Source organism: Neovison vison, chromosome 3, assembly GCF_020171115.1.
Source record: "Neovison vison isolate M4711 chromosome 3, ASM_NN_V1, whole genome shotgun sequence".
NCBI classification, from domain to species: Eukaryota; Metazoa; Chordata; class Mammalia; order Carnivora; family Mustelidae; genus Neogale; species Neogale vison.
The window spans coordinates 182,975,974-182,992,177 of record NC_058093.1 but is presented as its reverse complement, the minus strand read 5'-3'; the positions used below and the strand labels follow the sequence as shown (position 1 = coordinate 182,992,177).

General features: G+C 42.4%; 1 protein-coding gene across 2 annotated transcripts in view; it reads left to right on the top strand.

Annotated features, from left to right (window-relative positions):
• Window positions 1–16,204, top strand: part of PIEZO2 (piezo type mechanosensitive ion channel component 2) — a 456,415-nt gene that overhangs the window by 258,203 nt on the left and 182,008 nt on the right. For both annotated transcript variants that reach the window (XM_044243416.1, XM_044243417.1), the window contains exons 5-6: window positions 2,834–2,996; window positions 15,786–15,996. In XM_044243416.1, coding sequence (XP_044099351.1) covers window positions 2,834–2,996; window positions 15,786–15,996 — 374 coding nt within the window. The remainder of the gene's footprint in view (window positions 1–2,833; window positions 2,997–15,785; window positions 15,997–16,204) is intronic.

Sequence of the window (16,204 nt, the reverse complement as noted above, 5' to 3'; positions counted from 1 at the left end):
TTTTTTGCCTTATTTTGTTTAACTTACTGCATTTCTGAGGACTGACATTCTGATGAATGTGCTTTAGTAGACACTGATCTAAACAGTGAAGAAGGAGACTTGATTGATAAAACGATCCCCAAATGATATATCAGTTAGACTGTGACCCGTTCATTGGACGTGCTCTTCATTATATTCTTCAAAAGTGTCTTTGTTTCTGCAGTCGTGGCATTATGAATGCAGGGCTTTGTTAAATCAGCAAGCCAAGAGTAGTAGTTAATAGGTTAGCACCTCTGTGGCTGAATGATTTCATTGCAAATCGGGATCACAGCCCAATCCTGGATCCAGTAGCTAAATTCTATCACAGCGAGTGGCGTGATTGCTTTTGCAAACAGCATTCATTTACTCTCGTAATATATGTATGCTGTGAAATGTGTCTTTTGGGACCAAGAAACACAAAGCCGAGCCTGTTGCCTCAAAGAGACTGTTTGCAGACTGGGAGCTTAATGCAGTCCACAGGTGGGAAAGGCATAAGGCTTTGCTGGGGCTTCCTCGGTCTCTCTATGTATCGTGGGGCAAGGAGCCGCTGAGGCCACAGTTGGAGTCCTTGACACCTTTCCTTGAAGAATTCTTTTGCCCTCAACCCTGCTTGGTTAGTGCTTTTTATACAATGCCACAGTCAATTTGTTTCCCATGAAAGAGCTCTAATAACCTATTAGGACTAGCAGCTCTCCTGATCTTAGCCCCACACAGCAAGCACCTACCGGAGCCTGGCCTTTGTGTTCTGGTCTGTCTCCTGGATCCCCTTTTTCTTCTCACTGTAATGATGCTAATTTTTGTTTGCTCTGTTTGATCACTTTTAATAGTATACAACAAACTTCTACCTTTGGTGATAAAATCAATCATTAGATTTCATTGTTCTAAGTGTAATTTAGATACAACTTTCTTAGTTGAATTCTCTTCCTCTTACTCCAAATGAATGGAATTTATAATTTTTTAATTCCTCTGACACAATCACGTTTGTTTCATTTAAGGAGGTAAAGGGATCTCTTCTCACTTTCTTGTTTCTCTGTTTGGAAGGGTTTAGAGCCATGTCTGAATGTGAAGCTTCTGTGGGGCATGGTCTCTTCCAGACCAGTTTTTAAAAAAGCAAATTAGACTGGTCTGAAGGTTTTCTCCTAGATTCTTAAAGTAATTAAGTTTTAACTTTCACATATAAATGAAAACATTCTAAATGCACAATAGTGGAATAGTTACGTGATGTCTGATCATGAACTTGGTGACGTTTAAAAATCATCAGTGAGGGGCACCTGGGTATCTCAGTCGTTAAGTGTCTGACTTTGGCTCAGGTCATGATCCTGGGGTCCTGAGATCGAGCCCCGCATCAGGCTCCCTGCTCTGTGGGAAGTCTACTTCTCCCTCTCCCACTCTCCTTGGTTGTGTTCCCTCTCTTGCTGCCTCTCTGTCAAATAAATAAATAAAATCTTTAAAAAATAAAAAATAAAAATCTCAGTGAGTAATAAAAGTATTAGTGATACAGTAAATGAACTGATTATTTTCAAAACAATAGGTGATGTATGAGCTTAGCATTGTAAACTCTCAGTATGCATGTCAAGGTACCGAGGAAGCTTGGAAAGGAAAGCCAGGCAGGTACATACATGAGAACACAGTGGTGGAGAGCATAAAATTTGTATCTAAATGGAGCTTGAGTATACTTCACTCTCCTCCATCTGTGTGACTTCAGGAAAATACTTTTTCATTTTGGAGCTGAAGTTCGGTTTTGTTTTTTGTGGTTTTGTTTGTTTGTTTGTTTTTGTTTTTTTAATGCAAAGAAGGATAAATAATAATGCCTAACTCTGTATGGTAACTGGTTGGATGAAATAATATGTACCAATCTTATAACACAGAGCAATTGCTCAGTTAGTGGTAGATATTATTAACAATGCTTTAATTTATCAAAATGTTAACAATGGTTATATCTAGGTAGGCAATGGGGGTCTTGCTGTGTGTTACACTTTATGTTTTTGCCCAAATACATAATATACACAATGTAAATGAATCCAGTCCATATTTGATCGCGCATATGCGGAGTCCCTAAATAAGCTTTTATCTCTATAAACCTTGAGTCACTTGCATTTGATTTAAATGAGATGAGGAAGGCGAAGAGTAGTTATCTCTTTGGCGTGGAGGAGGAGGAACATAGGGCCATGGGAAGGACCCTTGCCTCCCCCTACCTGCCCCCCCCCCAGGAATGCTGCTTGTCAGTGTCAGGCTTATTACACTTGAACCCAAATCTTCCAATTCGAAGTTCACAGTCCATTCTCCAAGATTAAAAGAAGAAGTGTACTAGGTCTGCCTTTCTTGGAACAGTATGGAAAACAAAATCAACTACGTATTCAAAATAATGAAGAGGTCCTCCCTTCAAGGATTGCTGTAAACATTTTCTCTGTTTTCCCTCCAGCTTTGATTTACCTCTAAGGTAAAATATCTCCTGGCTGCTGGTTTATGTCTAGTTTTTAACTGCTTCAGTTAGATTCCCCACACCTGTTCTGTACTGCACACGGGCTTATTTAATAACAATACAGTTCATTAGCGTGTTTTAGAGAATTGGTTTAGGAGTCTTTATAGTATTTCTGAAACTCCAGTGAAATCCTGGTGCCTTCCTGAATCTTAGCGGATTACGTAAGATTCTGAGGTCGATGAAACGCTTTCCCGTATCTTCTAGGCAGAAACTGAGTATTGCTTTTTTAAAAAATTCATTAAGGAGATACAGACCTATTTGGAGATGGTGTCACCATAGGAATAGAAAAACAACTAAATTTCCTCCCCCTCCCTTTTTCTTTTCCCTCCATAGCCTAAAGGGAGCTGATGCTGGCAATGGGATCAGAGTGTTCGTGCCTGATATTGGGATGTTCATTGCGAGTCTGACCATCTGGCTCGTCTGCAGAAACATCGTTCAGAAACCAGTAACAGAAGAGGCAGCACAGTATAACTCGGAGTTTGAAAACGAAGAATTGGTAAATCTGATTTCATGCATCTATCTTCCTTCTTTGATTGCTGAGGGCCTTGAGCCTTCTAATGAGTTGTGTAAGAGTGAAATGTGCAAAGCACTTAAACTTTGAGGTGCTTGGCTTCAGTTAACGATGCAAAGCCCCCGATGTAGTTGCGATGGGAAGGCATTTGCAGCCACACCTTGGCCATGAGGAGCCAGTTCAAGGAACGTGGAGGCTGCCCTTTGTGAGGCATCATACTGACACAGTGTTCTTTTCACTCTCATCTAATATTATCCCAGATGGTTAACCTTCTAGGTTCATAATGCTGTAGCCCATGGTCTAGATACCTTAGTTATTACAAAATATTTAGAGAAGAAGTAACACCTGGTAGTTTGGAAAGAAAAAAGTAATTCCTCCCTGAACGGAAGCTTTCTGGTCTGTGCACCTCGCTCTTCAGAGTGGACTTATGTTAGCATATTTTGATCAAGTTGTTTTAAAGCATTCCAAAGAAAAAATATATACCTTTGGAAAATCATAAGAATTGGAAAAAGATAGCAATAATGAGGAAATTTAGCTATGTGTTTTAGTAGAAAGAGCTTCAGGAGGAGCAAGGAGCACACCAGATCTCGGTGTATGAGAGCAAGTTAGTTCATCCCTTTCCCTAGATCTGTTTCTGAACTGTGCTCCATTCTAATGACTGCGCTTTGTTGTGTGAGTTTCAGAGACATTGATTTTAAAAAGTAATTGATTTGGTAATTGAAAGATGAAATTTACAAAGAAAAAATTACGAAAAAACTTCATCAGGACAGTTGACACGAGACACAACCACCAAATGTTCTTATTCAGAAGTTTTGGCATGAACTTGAACCTGCCAAACTGAAGTTAATTGAAATCACTTACTTTGAGAATGGTAATCACAAAGGCCTCAAGGAAGACAATTCTCAGTTACGGCAAATGACCTATGTGCCTCACAAATAAGCAGCAAATGGTCTTGTATTGTTATTAAAAACAGAACAATAAAGTGAGGGTGTAATTCAACAAATCTCTATAAACTAGAAATCATATTACCACCACCAAATATCATTTACGGGTAAAAAATACACAATCACATTGGTCACATTGCAAAGCAATATTCTGCTATTTTTTTTTAAAGATTTTATTTATTTATTTGTCAGAGAGAGAGAGGGAGAGCGAGCACAGGCAGACAGAGAGGCAGGCAGAGGCAGAGGGAGAAGCAGGCTCCCTGCGAGCAAGGAGCCCGATGTGGGACTTGATCCCAGGACGCTGGGATCATGACCTGAGCCGAAGTCAGCTGCTTAACCAACTGAGCCACCCAGGCGTCACCCAGGCGTCCCAATATTCTGCTATTTTTTTTCCAATTTATTTATTTTCAGAAAAACAGTATTCATTATTTTTTCACCACACCCTATTCTGCTATTTTTTAAGGCACATGTTAACAAGTACCTGGTGTGAAAAACAATTATAGCAAGGTAGCAACTAACCCTGTATTACATTCTGTCTACAAACTATGTAGCACTTTTCAGCGTCTTAAAAATGGGTAAAACCATGAAAGTGACTTTTCTTCCTGTTGGCTTTCTAATTTTAAAACAAAACTTAAAATTTTAATTTCTAGTTTTATAGTCAAACTTCAATTTAGAAGAGTTACAGTTTAGAAAATCCTCTGGCTTTGATCATTATTGCCAAAAATAGTCCAAGTTTGGTGAAAGTAAACCCACAAGCTCTCCAGCCTTAGGATTTTTCATTACCGGCATTTAAAAAGGCAAGATTATTTTTCAGTTATCCTGATATAGAGGATAAAAGATATTTGCTGTAAATTGAGTAGATACTGAAAGCAGATGTGGAAGCTACTAACAGTGGCTACCTGATGTTGAGAAATTTGTTTATTCTCTCTCTTCCGCAAAATGAGGTCGATCATAATCCTATGTCATGGGGTTGCTGTAAGCACTAAATGAAATGTCATGTACAACACGTCTAGTGCAAGTGCCTCCCCTTTGGGTTGCTTAATGAGATGCTACTAGCTCTCGTCATCTTGCGCTCTCCAGTTGGAGAGGTCCTAGAACAGTTTCAAATTCAGAGTCCTCTTAGGATGATAGAAAGCAAAGGTGGGTGGTGACTTTGAAGCCAACCCACTCGGGGAGAGAGTCCTTTCTGTGCCATTTTTCACAGACAGCCATAAATGAATGGCAAAGCTTCTCAAGAAAAGAACCTCTGTCACTAAGGACAAAGGCCTTTTTGCCATAGGATCAGGGAAGCCTACATTGACTGATGCAAGTTAACGGATTTCAGGTTATGCTTAGGGTCACACATCTGGGGAAGAAAAGAACACAGAACCATCCCATGGATTAGTTCTAATATGTTTCCTTTTTGATTTCACATAGTTCTCAAAGATAGACTTACGGTACTTCTCTCCCATTTGAAACCCGTTTAAGTAACTGTACTCTCTATATTATTAATCACATTATTTAAAAATAACTGTAAGGGGGCCTCTGGGTGGCTCAGTGGGTTAAAGCCTCTGCCTTTAGCTCAGGTCATGATCCCAGTGTCCTGGGATCGAGCCCCACATCGGCTCTCTGCTTGGTAGGGAGCCTGCTTCCTCCTCTCTCTCTGCCTGCCTCTCTGCCTACTTGTGATTTCTGTCTGTCAAATAAATAAATAAAATCTAAAATAAATAAATAAATAAAATAAAAATAACTGTAAGATGATTGACATTCTAAATACTATTTATTTGGGGCTTTGAAAAATACTAAATGTCATTATGATGAGATTGAATTTCTTCCCATTTAGATTTGCTTTGGCCTCATTTAGATCTTAATTTCCATTCTCTTCATGCATTCCAGCCACCCACCAAGCCCCCCCACCCCACCCAGTGGCCCGGGAGGAGCAGGCTGGTGTGTGAATCTTCTGAGATGAATCCACAAGGAAATATTTCTTACATGTGAACAATCTGGCTTGAGTCTGAAAAGAATAGAAGCACATGGCCAAAATAAGTAGGAGAATTTATTTTGTGTTGGAAGGCCCCGACATATTTCCTCCCTGTAATAAATCTTGACATTTGCACTGTAGAATGTTTGGTTTTTGAGGATCCTTTGAAAGAATAGTGTTTGCTGGCATTGTTTCTTCTTTCATTTATCCCAATGGTGAAATGGCAAGATTAATCCACTGGTGCATGCGGGAATGTCTTTTTAAATCCCGCATTGTTTTAAACTAGCAACTAATCCTTGAAGAAGACTCAGAGTCTTTCCTAATCTTGCTCAGCTTGATAATGAGGCTCAAGTTTGCTGTTTTAAAAGGCATCGCAAATCCCTGGATTCCCGGAAAAAAAAAAAATCTTGTTACAGAGAATCTTGCATTGTACAGAGAACAGAGCTCAGTTAAGTAAGCCAATTCCTCAAGTGCCAGAAAAGGTTCTCTTTCAACTGACACATCTGTGATCTTGTTTATCTGTTCATTGCAATTCAGAAGCAGACCTACAAGTTGTAACTGGGAGAAAGATCCCTAATCTTAAATATTAAAAAAAAAAAAGAGTTAGGTTATGAAAATCAAATCGTGTAGGAAAGGGTCACCTGTGCAATGAAACACTTTGTAATTTCACTATGCTGCTGTTATCTTGTATAGTTTTATACTATCAGCGCTTTCTAGCGATTTAATGAGATCTCAGGCTTTATTTTTTTGGAAGCAAATGGTATTCCAGTATATTATCAATCCAAATTTATGAGAAACTGTTTATTCAAATAGGAATTTTAGTCATGACTTAGTCTGCTTAGTCAGACATATCAAATATGAAGCATAAAAAGAATAATTCAGTATAGGTATCCACCATCTGTTAAAAGTTCGAGGATGCAACATTTGGAACCTGCTAATATTGTTTGGAAATTCATCCTGAGCCTCAAAACCTGTATCCTCCTTTCTGATACCTAATGTCCATTAAGCTCCTACTGCATCCACATTCTGGCACATAAAAACACCAGTGGGGCTGTGCCTCAAGTTTTAGCACTGAGGTTCTCCAAGTTACTACTCTTTTTTTTTTTTTTTTTTTGAGAGCAAGAAACAAAGAATGAAAGAGATCAATCTTTTTACTGTCACCTTTTTTTTCTTTTTACTCTCACCTTCTAATAAGGCATTTAGCTTCTCACCTGAGATTTAGCCCAGAATCATGTGTTTGAAGTTTTCTAGATCCTGTCTCGTCCGGCACCCAGACATGATCGTCTGAAACATGGCAGCATTCAGTAGAGTAAGAAGTTAGGCAACTACCCACTTGCCCTCCCAGCCTTGAGCTTCCTGGCTTTTGCCACGTCTCAAGGTCACTTTCAGGAACTAGGCAGAGACTTATTGTCATATGTCCCCCAAAATGCAGTATCCTGGGTTTGTCTTCTCTGGGTTAAACACATTTACAGTTTGGAGGAAACCTTTAATTGTGGTGATTTTAGATGCCATTAGTTTAAATAAAGAAAAAGTTGTTTTTTTTTAAGATTTTATTTCTTTATTCGACAGACAGAGATCACAAGTAGGCAGAGAGGCAGGCAGAGAGAGAGGGGAAGCAGGCTCCCTGCCAAGCAGAAAACCCGATGCTGGACTAGATCCCAGGACCCTGGGATCATGACCTAAGCCAAAGGCAGAGGCTTTAACCCACTGAGCCACCCAGGAACCCCAAAGAAAAAGTTTTTAATTGGAGGAAATCATTGGCCTGTTGTCTTCAGAAGGCTTTAGAAAAGCTCGGTATTACAGTATGAGTTTCAGGATGAGTGTCACAGAGACAAGTTAACTTTAGATCCATGACTGAATGTATCCCCCACTGTCCGTCAGCTACATCTCCCAGGACACAAGGTGAGAGTTTGGAGTCCCTCTCATCCTTTCCTCTGAGAGAAACACACCTGGAGAGCATACCCTCTTTATCACGTAGAAAAGCAGGGATGTCCTATTACAGACCTAGGTTAATTGAATGAAATTTGACCAGCCTGGAGTTGAATATGTGACCCAGTAGTAAAAATAAAGGAAAGAATAAGCAATTAGGAAGGCAGCTCAAGTATTTTTACATCATTAAAATGAAACTATTCCAAATTAAATCCACCTTCATTTCTCTCCCATGTGTTCATTCATTTAACAACATTTCAGTGTGTGCCTATTCTCTGCTTTATTTTTTTAAGAAAATCAAAGCTCCGAAGTAGACTTTTACCCTTAACAATATGTCTGGATCTGCGTTTTTAGAAATTCTCAGAATATTTTGTTCTGTCCTTGGCATATTTAACAGGTGATCTTGCAGTTGAATTGCAAATAACAACAAAACACCCACAAGGGAGACTTGTTTGGGGAGAATGCAGAGCCCCGAGTCCCTTCAGGGAGGGTAGCTTGGTCAGGCATAGTGGGTGGGAGGGAACCTGTATGTCCCACTCCTGTCACCTTCTTCTGGTTCAGGGGGTCTGCATCTCCCTTACTCCTTTGAGGGGAGGTCATGCTTTCCATCCTTCTCTCAACTGTAAATACTGAGATGGAACTGCCACCAACTTAATGTTGTTTAACTCCCCATGTTTCTTTCAAAGTGTTGGTGGTATTTGAGAGTAGGGGCTAGATCTCCCTCCCCTCCCTCCACCCAGCCTTCCTGCGGACTGCCCACCCAGAGTCACCTTTCATTCATTTCCTAGGACCCCGAGCCCTGGTAAGACCCTTGATGGCTTGAACGCCTTACCCATTATCATCAACAAGTCTATGGGCGCTACCTTGACATGTTGTCTAACCACGTTTCCCCTTTTCTGTCTCTCCTGCCACAGTCCTCATCCCTCCTCTCAGCCAGACCCTGAAATAACCTACAGCTGCATTTCCCTACCTCCGGACTCTGTTCTTACCCTATTCCACTGCTCTTGAACTCTCTGCCTTCTCTGGATTAGCCTTGTAAAATTATAAATCAAACTATGTCACTTCCTGGGGTTAAACACCTCACTGGATTCTCATTAAATGAGAACAAAGTTCAGGCTCCTAACCCTGAAGCCCACGGCACTTCCTGACCCCATCCCCGCATCCCGGGCTCTGTCCCACTCCCTCTCTCTACCCAGAAAAGACTAACTTTTCCTCTCTGCCATTCAGTCCACTCCCTGCTCATTCATGGCTAGTTTCTCCTCCATCATTGGGTGACCTCTTTCCCACCGAGACCTTCGCCAACCACCCACCCAGATTATTCCCTAGTCTCTGTCTTGTTATATCTGTAACAATTATCACACTGTAATTATGCTACATACATCCTCTTTTGGTTGCTGTTATTGACTTTCCATCTCCCTCACTAAATTATAAGCTCAGTGAGGGAAAGCTTCACACGTCCGTCTTGTTCTCTGTTACAACAGATCTTAAGTTAGTGAAGTAACCGGAGCTTGTGCACATAGTAATACTTATATACTTATCAAGTTAATTGGTTAGGCACCAACTGATTAATACGGAGGCTTGCACAAAGAAACCCAAAGTATAGAACTAAAACAAGGGGTCAGCCCGCGGCCAGGATTATCTGCAAAGAGCTGCTTCTCCCCCAAACTGTCAGAGAAATTGGCAGGGCTGAGGCAAACCCACTCTTCTGTCTTGAGAGATCTCTCCTTGCTGTGTCTACAGAGAAGGATTGATTTATTTAATTATTTATTTATTTATTCAGTACCCACTATGTGCCAGGATGGGCAAAAACAAATATCTAACAGGGAGTGTTTTTTAATTTTTTTTTGCTTTGCTTTCCAGGACATTAGCCCCCCCCCCTTTTTTTTTACCACCCACCCCGCCCCAGTCATGTTCGCTTTGGGAATAACTGGAATTGGACGTTCCAGATCCCTGTAATTAGGAGTTCATATTCTCACTTTATAAACAGTTATATACTTATTTCCTCTGAGAGAGCAAACCTCTGGGGTCCCAGGGCAGACTCCCACCTTGGACCTGGCGCAGTGCTCAGAGCCAAGCTCAGGCTCAGGAGAAGTTCTGAGAGGAGGGAGGAGCCGGACTGGGGATGGGGGAGGAATGCTGTGGATTCTAGAGCAGCTAGAGCAGGGCTCAGCCTTTGAGCACTTTAATAACAAAGGCTTGCATTTTGTTTCCATCTCAGCCCATCAGAAGGCATTATAGGGATCCTGAATCTTTCAGGAAATTTTGGAGCAACAGGAAAGATTCTGTGCCCTCAAAATGCTGCTTTGTTATCACTCCCTAAATTTTTTATTTCTAAAGGGAACACTGGGTATGTCACTTAGAAGTGTTTCTTATAAGAGAAAATGGATTATTCCGGGTCAGTAATAATCTCTCTAACCAGAGACAAACTGAGTAGATAGTATCAGAATCAATCTCTCTCTCTCTCTCTCTCTGTGTGTGTGTGTGTGTGTGTGTTTTAATACTGACTTGGTTTTACGGTATGCTATTAAGTGATTTCTCTAAAAAATAAACCCTAAAGATATAAACCTTTAAGATGACAGTCTGTCCAATTTGGCTGCTCTCCATTATTGTTCATTTCCCTTTCAAATGATGTTCAGGTGATTCTCAAAGATTGGTGCAATTTCTAAGTTGACCATTTGACCTGGGATGTTTTGGAATGTTCTGATGCAGGGCCCATCCCAGAGCTCTGGAATCAGAGTGTCCTGGAAGCAAGGGGATGTGGATGGTGGCACAAGGCTCCACTGTTCTTGCAAGTTTGGAAAGATAATCTTCCTACAACTAGTGTGGCCATAGAATGAAATATTTGTTTATCTGTACAATGCTGTCCCGTTAGGCTTACATAACATACGGTGACATCACATAGACGAGATGCTCTCTCTACTCCCTTCCGCAGGCAACATGGTGCCTATCTATCGTGTTTGCCTTGGAGCCATGAGGCGTCACACTTGCCTTTTCCTCCCTTGGGCTCTTCTGTGGAGATGAACCCATTCTGCAAGGATACATGGTTAACTTTTCATAATAAGTAATGAAGAAACAACTCATGACACTTTAGAAAAACGTCCCCTTTGCCTCCAGATCATTTGTTTGTGACTTTGATACACTCCGTCGAAATGTTTTGAATAGCATGGTTTTAGCCACAAAGAAGAAAGTGGAATTATCTGATGAGGAGTTCTGGGCTAACACGTAAAGTTTGACTGAAACCGGAAGGAGGTTCCACAGATAAATCACTTCAGTGCATTTTCCAGGGAAGGGAGTCTGCCTAGCACACAATTCCAACAAAACATCTGCAGTTTTGCCTGGTCTGCCAAGCATGCCATCAGTTATCAGGCATTACAGATGGTGGCCTGTGCATGGATTCTAGATTGGCTGCTTCATAATCATTTAGGGCAACTGTTTGGTCATACGGATGCCTGAGATTCGCTCCAAGAATTTCTCATTTATTAAGTTTGAGGTGAGGCTAGGTTCCTGCCCTCTTCAAGATTCCCGGGTGATCATCAGGACATACCCCAACCCATTCAAAGATTGTTTGGAGTTAAAGAAAAATGGATATTTGCCTTTCACCAAAACTAACTGCGGTGTCTTCCCTGTCTGAATTGTGTGGGAACGACTGCTGTGTGCCGAGTGTGGGGAGGCAGCTGTGGGAGGAGATGCGGCAGCTACTTGGCGCTCAGACCCTGACCCAAGTTCAGAGACAAGCTTGGCCTTACACGCAGTTGATCTCAGAGGTGTGATGGGACTACATGTTGGCACATTTAAAGTAGGGAACGTTTAGCACAGGCAAGTTGGAGGATTTACACGTCTTCAAATAAGTTTTAGATGTTGACATGGGCAATAATAATATGGAATTTATTATTATGATTATTTTATTTATTTATTTTTGCCTTTCTAAACTGTGGAGTGTTCTCTTTTTAATTTCTAAGCTCGATCTGGAACCAGGGGGGGAATTAAATCTTCATTTATAGCTGCTCCTTCTTCGCTTCAGGGCCGGAGTCCGGTTGCGTTCCAAAGCCGGGAGAGATTACGGCTCCCACAAGTAAGGCTGCTTGTTAGTAAATACATTTGAGCGAGTGGATGCTGTTCCAGAGGATCAGTGTTTATATTTCACCAGACGAATCATTTAGGGGGAGAAAGCCTGCCTGTTAAAAAGCAGCCCTGACGTGACTAATGGCGGTTCTGGCCCCAGCCTGGACAGTGGGGGCTCACAGAGGCCAGCCTGGCTCACTTCCGGCTCCCTCCCAGCTTAGCAGGTTTCTTAAGCATTTTCACCTGAGGATTCTGGTACAAAAATGCTGAAAACCCTCAAGTCCAGTGGTATGTTTATAAAAGTCACGGGGTCCCGGTCCTGCCCAAGAGAGGTCAAGGAAATGCATTTGTCTAACCTCGACCAGAGAACTCTATTTGATTTAATCTACATCCGTAGCAATTCTACAGCTGAATAAGAAGCCATTTGTTATGAAAGTTAGGAGTGCCTTTCTGACTGGGACCCAGGCAGCTCTAGCTTTGTTGTCTCTCCGTGTCTCCCTTTTCAAGGATGGTGACTGAAGGTTTTGGCCTTTCTTCCCCAGGTAGGATTTATATGTGTCACTGCATCGTGAGGGGGAAATTAAGCAAGACATGCCCCATGAATGGATGGTTTGTATGTGGATGGCAGTGTGGACACCATAGCCATAGCTTCACTGGATGGATCCCCACAGAAACTCCTGGGGGATCTGGAGCAAGTGGAAAGGAAGAGCTGGTATGGGACCTAGAGTCTTTAAGAGCTTGGGAGGGGATCCCATGGCCAAGGACACATTTCAAGCATGTTCCAAGGCCAAGAGAGCCTGTGGACTCTGGGTTCCCCATGTGGTTGCCTGCAGGGAGTGCTTCTAGGCAAAGAAGAAGATAGGGCTAGAGAGACTGAAGGGTTCCAGGTGTGGCTGCGCCTGAGAGGTGGGCAAGCTCTGTATTCTCTCCAGATAACCTCATCAGACCGTTGACTTTAGAAACCTTATCTTTACCACTGAACTTTAGATAGACCTCTCCAGTTTCCACCTCCCTCTGGCCCTCCAGATTCCTGTGCTGGTTGCCCTTTTAACACCTCCAACAAGAAAGCCTGAAGGGCATCTCAGAACTGAATTCCCCAACCCACTTCACCCTTGCTTATCCCCATCTCCTCAATAATGACAAAAATACAGGAAGTGTCTTTGATTCTCCTCTGTCCCTCCACCCTCCACATCAAATTTACCAGTGAGTTCTGCTGACTTGAATATAAGACAAATGGCAAAGACGCGATCCTCTTCTCAGGTCCTTGAGCTCGTGTCTCCCCCTCGACCACAGCAATAGCCTCCTAGCTGCGGTCTCCCTTGGCATCACCATGTGATACAGGCCATGTCATAGCCCTCACTATGTGGAATGATTGGTGATGAAACTCCTGTTAGAGTGAGTTCAACAGAAATGAGGCCTAGGGGAAGTGACGCCATGTTTTTAGCCAACTCTTGGAGAGTCACTTTGAGAGACAAATGTGGATTGGAAGAGGTGTGGGTTGGAGATGGTGAGGCATGTTTTGTTTGTTGATGGGGAGATACGGGAGACAGGGAGCATGAGGTAATGCAGGGGTGAGGGGAGGATGGCTGGGAGCATCCTTTTCTCTGGTGTCTCAGGGGGTGCAGCTTCTCCATAGTCACAGGACAGGGGTAGGGAGCCAAGTACCTGCTGTGCAAGTGAGCTTTAGGTTGGCAGGCTGATGTGCCCGCTGATTTCCCCCACACAAGAGGACGACACATAAACCCAGAGAAGGGTTAGCCTCCCTTCTCTCAGTGAAGTAGGAAGTGCACTCATCAGCTGACAATGGGGAGGGTGAATTGGTGGAAGAGGAAGTATGTCCGGAAACATGTGCCTTCTTTCTGAACATATGGAGCCTTTCTTTGACCATTTCTCTTTGACCTTTCTCTTCCCTCCATCTGGAATGTTCTTAATGAAGATTTTCACGTGGCTGGTTACTTTGTGACATTCAGATCTTGGCTTAAATGTCACTTCCTCAGAGAGGCTCTCCCTGACCTCGGAATCTAAAATAGCCCCCCTGCCACTCACAGTCACCTCACCCTATTTTAATTCTCTGACTAGCATTTGTTACTGTGAGATAGCTTGTTAGTTTTCTACTTGCCTACATGTTTGTCACTGCATCTCTTATATTAGCATATGCGAAGCCCTGACCATATAGAGAAATCTTCATGAATATGCTTGAGACATTCCTTTTTCTTCAGGAAAAAATGTGTCATGATGTAATACAGTAGAACCCGTTTGGGGTATATAGACTGGAATGGGCCCGAGATTAAATCTGTGTATTTGGTGTCCAGGGTAAATGTGCTTTCTGTACCCTTGGCTTCAGCAGCTTATGTTATGAGTGGCCTATACCCTTCTAGGCAAAGAGAAGAGCTCTGAATTCTCAAGGCCGCTCAGGACTACCTTGAACTTCATACCAGCCTCCGTATGCTGGCTTCCTTTAGTGTACATGGGCATAGTAAGAGGTTCAGTTGCCACTGGTGAATATTTTTTAAATACCTGAACTTGGGCTCCTGGGTGGCTCAGTCAGTTAAGCATCTGCCTTCCGCTCGGATCATGATCCCAGGGTCCTGAGATCAAGCCCCGCATCGGGCTCCCTGCTCAACTAGAAGCCTGCTTCCCTCTCCCCCACTCCCCTTGCTTGTGTTCCCTCTCTTGCTGCCCCGCATCAGGCTCCCTGCTCAGCTAGAAGCCTGCTTCCCTCTCCCCCACTCCCCTTGCTTGTGTTCCCTCTCTTGCTGCATCTCTTTCTCTGTCAAATAAATAAATAAAAAATCTTTAAATATCTGAATTAAATGTATCAAGAAAAAACCTTTAAAATAGGAAAATGGAGAGGCTAGGCTGGAAAAAGAAAAAAAAAAAAAGAACCTTTAAAATGGGAAAAACGGAGAGGCTGGGCTGTACTCTTTAAGCCTTAAAGAGATGTCTGAACTGGACGTAAAAAACCTTTTGTTTCTGCAGCCAGTACAGTCTTTTCAACTGGGATTAAGAGAAGACTGCCAGCCTACGGCAATTGCAAACAAAACCTCATACATCTGAAACAACCTTTTGTCTTAAAATGATGGCTTATATTTCTAACAATTAAAAAATTCAAGCCTTCTAGGGAAAGACTGTTCTTGGCCAAGAAAAATTTCTATGTATTCTTTAAAAACAAAACAGTCAAAAACACCTTTTATACCCAGTTTAAAATAATGCATAGAAATATGTGTATATTCTGCCCATGAGTTTCTTCCCTAAATCTCTGATGATCATACTGAGGGACTGAATCATTCAGGATTGAACGAGTATATCATTCTCTGAAAGAATAAAATAAGAAGTAACTGTATCTAGTCAAGTAAACCCAGGACCAAACCCAGGACCACTCACGCTCCCATTGTCAGGAAACACTAGGATAGTGGACAGAATTGACTTCAGAAAGAAAAGGGGTTTCATAAGCAAGAGTTGGACTCACCATTTTGGTTAAAGCCATGGATATTCTCCTCACACTACCTATCAGCTTAGTGGCAAACTATAAATGTGAGGAACCAAACCCAGACTGATGAAAGTTAAGATCTTGAGAGATGTTTCTGTTTCTTCTGCCTGTAAAAAAAAAATGAGTTCCTGTGGCTCAGACAACACACTGTTCAGGGTTCTATGATGGGTGATGTTTCTTGTTTACTTCTTCGGGAAAGATCCAAGCGACTTGGGCTTCCACAAGCAACTGTCAGAGGCCTGGAGGGGGACGTAAGTGGTTGTCTGCATTTTTCTGCCGGTTTGTGAAGTTCACCTCACTGACTGACCCACAAATTACAAACCATGTAATCTGCTGGGCGGGGAGGCAGAGGTCTGGACTGCAGTGTTTTCTGTTTCTCCCTTATTTAGGCTGGAGGGGAAAAATTAGATGCAGAAGAGGCGCTGATCTATGAAGAGGATTTGGATGAAGGGGATGGTGTCGAAGGCGATGTGGAAGAGAGCACAAAGTTAAAAATGTTCCGCAGACTCGCCTCCGTGGCCTCCAAGCTTAAAGAGTTTATTGGCAACATGATCACCACCGCAGGAAAGGTCGTGGTGACGATTTTACTTGGTTCGTCAGGTGAGCGTTTCTGGCACTGGATGGAGCACAGGTAGTGCTTTGGTGAATAATGAAGGACATGGCTGAGGAGAAAATGCAGAAAGAAACAATTCTGGTTTGTGACACAAAACTCGTTAACTGTACCTGCTGGAAAACTGGCCTCGTGTACACACACACACACACACACACACACACACAGAAGTCATTTGTCTGGTTCAGTTCTAGCATT